The sequence below is a fragment of the Camellia sinensis genome, chromosome 4 (genome assembly GCF_055761805.1).
Source record: "Camellia sinensis isolate YWXY chromosome 4, ASM5576180v1, whole genome shotgun sequence".
Classification (NCBI taxonomy): Eukaryota; Viridiplantae; Streptophyta; class Magnoliopsida; order Ericales; family Theaceae; genus Camellia; species Camellia sinensis.
In genome coordinates, this window is record NC_138964.1 from 219,462,543 (window position 1) to 219,469,537 (window position 6,995).

At 33.1% G+C, this 6,995-nt stretch overlaps 1 protein-coding gene across 2 annotated transcripts in view; it reads left to right on the forward strand.

Moving 5' to 3' along the window:
* The first annotated feature begins 3,975 nt into the window (after positions 1 to 3,975).
* Positions 3,976 to 6,995, forward strand: part of LOC114277250 (ATP-dependent RNA helicase-like protein DB10) — a 7,597-nt gene continuing 4,577 nt past the window's right edge. For both annotated transcript variants that reach the window (XM_028219120.2, XM_028219121.2), the window contains exons 1-2: positions 3,976 to 4,431; positions 5,742 to 6,093. In XM_028219120.2, the coding sequence (XP_028074921.2) occupies positions 5,767 to 6,093 (327 nt within the window). In that variant the 5' untranslated portion in view covers positions 3,976 to 4,431; positions 5,742 to 5,766. The remainder of the gene's footprint in view (positions 4,432 to 5,741; positions 6,094 to 6,995) is intronic.

Here is a 6,995-nt window from a genome sequence, read left to right on the forward strand (position 1 = left end):
TACAAAAACAGAAAACTTACTTGGAAAGGAGGAATAAAAAAACTAGGGAATCAATTGCAGATATATGTTTTTGAGCTTTATCTTCCAAGTTATGCAATTCAAAATATAAAAATTCAGCTCAATCAATCAAAATTTATATATTTGTCTCATATAATAGTGTACAGAATTATATATATACATTTGTGTGTATGTATATATATTAAACAACCTCAACTAAGAAGGTAGATTCAATTTAGGAAACAAGCTAAACATCTCATGCAGCGTGTAGTGCACCCAACCCAACCATAGCCTTCACTGGGTAACTTGTTCAAGGTAGGCTCATCCTCAAAATCAATCATTTCATACGGCATCGCCGAGCCATGGTGGAAGACCTTCATACGGCAGTTCAATCGGAGCAAGAGTGGCCGAGGAGTTCTTGACATAGGGATCTTGGATTGATCGAACTGGATCGACGAAAGAGAAAGAAGAGCAGCGAGGAGAGAGAAGAGGTGAGGCGTGAGTCTGAGAGAGAGAGAAGAGAGAGAAAGAGAGAGAGAGAGAGAGAGGTGAAGGTTTGAAGCTGTGAGGTATACCAAATTTCTCTGTAATACATGGGTGTGGGGTTGAGGGACCTTAGACATCATAAAATAATATTGTGGATCTTTTCCATTACTAAAAATGAGAGAAGGACCTTAGATTAATTTTCCCTATTTTTTATACTACAAATCAATCAATCATTTTTCGCTCTCTTCTATTATTCTCTCACATTATTTTACACATTAATAAATCACTTTTCTTTTCAAACTCATCTATTCAATTACACACAAAAAAAAAAAAAAAAAAAAAATCTCAAACTCTAAAGCTCTAAAATTATTTTTAAAACATATAATCAAATAATTTTTCAAATTTTATAAATTCTTTATAGAAAATTATTTTTTAAAATTGTTTCACAAATACAAACCAAACCAAACCAAACCAGTTCTGCTACGTAGCTTGAATGAGGCTCGTCCCGAATAGCTCGAATTCCAAAACGACATCGTTTTGGAATTTTTTTTTTTCCCCCTCAAAAACAGAGGCGAAGATGAAGATAAAGAAGAAGAAGAGAGAAGGGAGTTGGGGATAGAGAGAGAAAGAGAGCATCAACATCGACACCACTATATCATCATCAACAAAAACCAACAATCACAAAAAAAATTATAGAATCAACACATCATCATCAACACCAGATCTATGTGTGTACACAGATCTATACATCCACATATTTATATATATATATATATATGAGAGAGAGATCTATACATCATCATCATCATCGACATCAACACCAAATAATCATCATCAACACTAGATCTGTGTGTATACACAGATCTATCCACACATATCTATATATATATATATATATATATATATGAGACGCCGCCATCAACGTCTCCCCTGTGTGTATACACAAATCTGTGTATACACACACAGATTTGTGTATATACAGATTTGTGTGTATACGGATCTTCTTATTCCCCTTTTTTTTCACCTTCTCTTCCTTCTCATTTTGGGTTTTGAGCCAATTCGGGCCAATTATTTTCGAGCTACCAAGTATTATTCCAAAACATAGTCTTAGGTTTTAAATTTTTTTATGAGTAAATTACATTTACACCTCATAAGATTTGGGTTTAATACGTATCACCTTGACGTTTGGGAAATTACACTAACCCCGTCATTGTAATCATTTAGACGGAATGAAAATATTGAATTCATGCACTCTCTCTTTTCTTACTTTGTTTTACTTCCTTTATTTATTTTTTTAATGTAATTTAATATGTTTTTCTATAAGGAGCTGTTGCCTTTTATACAAGTAGGAGAGTTTGTGAAATGAGATTACTAACCACAAGGGTGAGAACATAGTTTTCAGAACGTTAGGGGGTGGGATGTAATTGGGCCAAACCTTGGGGAGTGTTAGTATAATTTACCCTTTTTTATTTAGTGATGATTAAGGATGTTCAAATCACATTATGTATATCTCGATTAATCTTTTCATCTCCAGTTGAAGACTAATCATTCATCAATACCAAGATTATAGAATTTAGAAGGAAATACGTTCTCATGATCTTACCCAAGATTCGAACCTAATCAATTGTGTATGAGAGGGGAATTTGTGCTGAACAAATGGGCCAACCTAAATTCCATATAGGCCTTCATAAATTCCATATGGGCCTTTGACTGTGCAACTGAGTTAACATGAAATGGGTGTTAGACCAAGCTGAATGAGCTTGGACTACGAGCGGAGATAAGTCCCGTCGGATATAGACCGAGCAAAGGATCTCAATCGAGCTAAGTATGCACAATGGAGAATGATCGGGCTAAGATGACGAGGACATCTCTCGACCAAGTTGAGAATCTTAGTCAAGGCGAAGGGCCGCGCGGAGTTCGTCTAAGCAATGAGTAAATGACGCTTAATCGAGCAAAACGTAGCGAAATGTGCTAGTAGAATTCTTTGGGAGCTAACCGATCAGAGCTAGCTCGGACATGAAACCACCTGGGGCTTAACTGATTGAAATTAGCTTGATTGAAGGTAGCCCAACTGTCATATACTATGTGGCCTGATTGGAGTGCGATGAGGAAAACCCGTCAATAGTACGTGTTAATACTGTTTGGCTGTTTTGTCGATATTGTTTAGCAGTATTAATGCGCACACGTGTAAAGAAATGAGAGAGCAATACATATATGCGTCTAGCAAATGACGAGCAAGGTACTAACGCACACAATCTTGAAAGGTAAGGGAATAATTTATAAAGGAGGTGTGACTCCACCAAACAAGAGGTCTATAACTTTCCTTACTCAAAACTATCTTTACTTTTGTCTTTCTTTTTTCTCTAAGGATACTAACTTGATTTTCAAAAGGATTTTCTGACAACACACTTGGGGTGTGTTTGTTTAGACGAATTGGATAAGGAGGGATTGTAATTTATCGGACTGTTAGTTCTGGGATACATTATTCCTGGACTATTTGGTTGGACTGGATTTGTATCCTATGTTTGTTTAGTCATGGGATTAGATATCTGGATTGAACTATTTTTAGTTAATCCAATGATTGGTTAGACGAACTGGATAAGGATAAATGTTCAAAAGATTATTTTACCCTTGTAATTTATAATTTTTGTTTAATATATAATTTTAAATTTGTAATCTATAACTTATAATTTAACAACAATAAAATTTTTTAATTTATAAGACCATAATTTTTAATTTATTATTTTCAATTAAATTAAATTTATAATTTATATTCTTTATTTAATATATAATTTTAAATTAGCAACACTAAAAAAATTTAATTTATAAGGCTATAATTTTTAATTTATTATTTTCAATTAAATTAAATTTATAATTTATATTTTTTATTTAATCTATAATTTTAAATTGACAACACTAAAAAAATAATTTATTTAATATATAAATTTAATTTTTTAACAACACTAAAAAAATTATAAGGCCATAATTTTTAATTTATTATTTTTAATTAAATTAAATTTATAATTATATTTTTTATTTAATATATAATTTTAAATTAACAACACTAAAAAAATAATTTATAAATGTTTAAAAGACTATTTTATTTTTTTCAATTGTTTATTAAGTAATAGCATGATGGTAAAATAGACATTTATATATTAGTCCTATAAGATATCAATCCCATGAAAATAATCTCACTCCTCCTCCTAGGATACAATAATTCTTTAAATGAGGGATTAATAGTTCGGACAGAATAAAAAAAAAATACCAAACAATCCACTATTAATCCATAAAATAATCCCTCCAAACAAATAGACTCCTGTTGGATAATTCACCGTCATTGTGCTTTTAAGTTCAACAATGTCATTCAAAATAATGCTAGATTAAAAATAAAAATAGAAAAAAAAAAAATGTATGAAAACGAAAAATATTTACTCGTGTACAGTGCGGAAACACAACCCACTAACCTCCGGGAGCATCCTTGAATTTAGTAGGAATATACTATTCCGCGGAATAACAACACGGAAAACTTGCCCACAATCAGACGCTCGATATCTACAGATCAGGCTTCTCAATATGTGATGTGAATGTGATACTATTTTCGTTGCTGGGTCATCCTCATAATCGAACCATAGGTAAATTAAAAAAAAAGGCCTTAACCATGGTTAATAAAATCCGATGACGTTATGTAATCCCATTTCTGGCCATTGCTATAAATATCCACAACGCGTCCGTCTCTTCTCTCTCCCTACGCTTCTCGGCCACCGGGAGCGTAGTTTCCTCCACCACCGCCATATATATATATATAGAGAAAGAGTGTTTTAGCGAGAGAGAGAGAGAGAGAGAGAGTTTTAGAGAGAGAAAAAAGGTCCTTCCAAGAAGTAGAGCTTTTCTCGCCTCTTATTTTGTATTCGTCTTCGACGGCTCTCTTCAAATCGGCGGCTCCAGGTACAATCAATCCCCCAATTGAATCTCAAATCATTTTACGTTTCTTCTAAGTGTTTTAGATCTGATTTTTAAGGACTGTAACTACATCTAATTATATTGCAATAATAATCTAGGGTTTCAAATTAGGGCCTTTTTGAGATCGATCGTTGTTTTTGAACTCTATGATCCAAATTATTACTTTTTTGGGGAAGATATTTGAGGAGATGCATGTAGGTTAAGTTTTTTTTTTTTTTTCAATATTTGTTGATCGTGAATTTATAATTGTGGTGTAGAAATGAAATCTCGTTGATATACTTTCGAATCTGTATGAAATTTGTGAATTACATGTTGGAATATTGTGTATGCACACGTATTTGTTGATTGAATTCCATAATTTTCATTTGTCGTGCTATGTTTATTTGATTTTTGTAGCTATTAGTTCTTTAATTTTTCATTCTGTATGATTTTGATTTTCGTATGATGGGTTTATGCATGTCGTATAGGGGATTTTCTTTGAATTTAATGTAGTGGCCTAAGGAAAGATCACTCACTATTTCCTGTCTGAAGTTTTCTTCTCTTGGTCTTATCCTGCACACATATAGCTATTGGAAAAATTACAAATTACAAATTACTGATATTTTCACAAAATATTTACAAATTCATGGAAAATTTTATAATTTTAATTATTAAAATTAATAAAGTTTACCAATGATTTGTAAATTTTTTTGAAAACTTACACTGAAGTGCAATTTTCCCTAGCTATTTTCTTTTAGTCTGCTTATATTTTCCATTTTGATCATTTTGAGATATTGTTGGGTCCCGTTTGTAAAATACATGTGTTTTTTTTTTACTTGCTCACCTGTAAATGAGCATTTAAATTTTCACATATTATTTTAGCAAATACTATTGGACTTGTCATAAGTTGTAATATCTAAATTATTTTATTTTATTTTATTTTTGAAAAACTTAAAACTAATCTTAATTGGATTGGAGAGTAATAGAATCAGGAATATCTGCCTTAGTTTTGCAACAGAAAAAACTAATCTTGTGTTGTAGAGTTAAGCCAGATATTTAAGTTTTACTAGCCTGTAGGTTTCTTCTTACTGGTTCATAGATACGTTTACTATAGCTAGTGTTTGCTGGATTTATATTCGATTAGTTTTCTTTGCTGAGTTATGGTTTTTTAAATAACTTTGTTAGTTTAGTGAAGTTTGCTTTCTAGTTTCCATTTTACTTTTTGGTTTCTGCAACTTCCCTTCCAAAACCCCAACCCAAAGTCAAGAGAACCACCAATCTGATTATATATGCATTTCTATTTTCTGCTGCTGTAGATTCCCTTCAGATTGAAGCTTTGATATGGCATCTGCGGCTGCTGCTCCCCGTTACGCTCCAGAGGACCCCACTCTTCCCAAGCCTTGGAAAGGTCTAGTTGATGGTAAAACGGGTTATCTTTACTTCTGGAATCCGGATACCAACGTCACTCAGTACGAGAGGCCTGTTGCATCTTCACATACAGGCTCAGCTCCACATAAGTCGTCTGCAGCACATATAAGTTCTTCTGTTCAAGTTCAACAATCTTCTCAAGGACAACGTCGTAAAAGCGGTTACAATGATGATGACGATAGATATAGCAGAGGTAGCAATGGTGGGTTAAAGCCTGCTTCAGGAACAAGAAGTTATCAGGTCTTTCTTTTACTCCTGTTTGCAAAACTTTCTTGCTTGTTTTCATGTTTTGTTATCAGAGTTGTCCAGTGGTGTTGTAATGCTGTTGCTAGTGTCACTCAAGTTGCCTCTTTTTGTGATAGATTTAAATATATGAACCCATCAACCTGTTGGATGTTTTCAGTTGAAAGTTGGATGATGATACTTGCTTTAGGCTTCCGTTCTTTGATTTTGCTTGGCTTGGGATGTTGAATAGTGATCATGGATTTTGTTTTTTAAGAGATGCACTAGGCTTGGGAGTTAATGCCTGGTTGTTTGGGGATAAAGTTAACAAGATTGTGGACTAGACTTGAATATGTATTGCATCCGAGTGATCTGACTTTTAAACTGGCTCTGTTGATATTGTGCAGTGGCTGTTGGGAAGTGTATGCATGAATTGAGTGTTTCTAATTTAGACGAATGTGGTTGTCTTCAGTATATATAGCTTGATTTTTTAAATGAATTTCATTATAGAAGCTTAGTCACTGGAACTTAGCTAGTAAATTAGGAGGAGCAATAAATTTGTTAATTTCTCTGCACAGGTATTAGGAACTTTGTTTGTAAAAGCAGATAGACAAATATTGCATCTGTGGCACCTCGAGTCCATTGATGGGCCCCATGTTGTGGATGTTCATACATGATACATCTCATTTTGTCTACTTCTTGAAGTCAAGCATGTAAAGGCCAAGATATGCTGCATTCTTAAATTCATTGCTAATTATGGTTTTCTATTGTAATGATAGTTCTTAATTCATCTGAATGTTTTAGTTTTGCCTGGGGTGGTTGTTGCATATATTTTTTTGACAGCTAAAATGTTGTGGTTGGGTGGAAGAAGTGGCTTGGAATTAAGGGAATATCTTTGAACTTTTAATTTGCAGCAATAG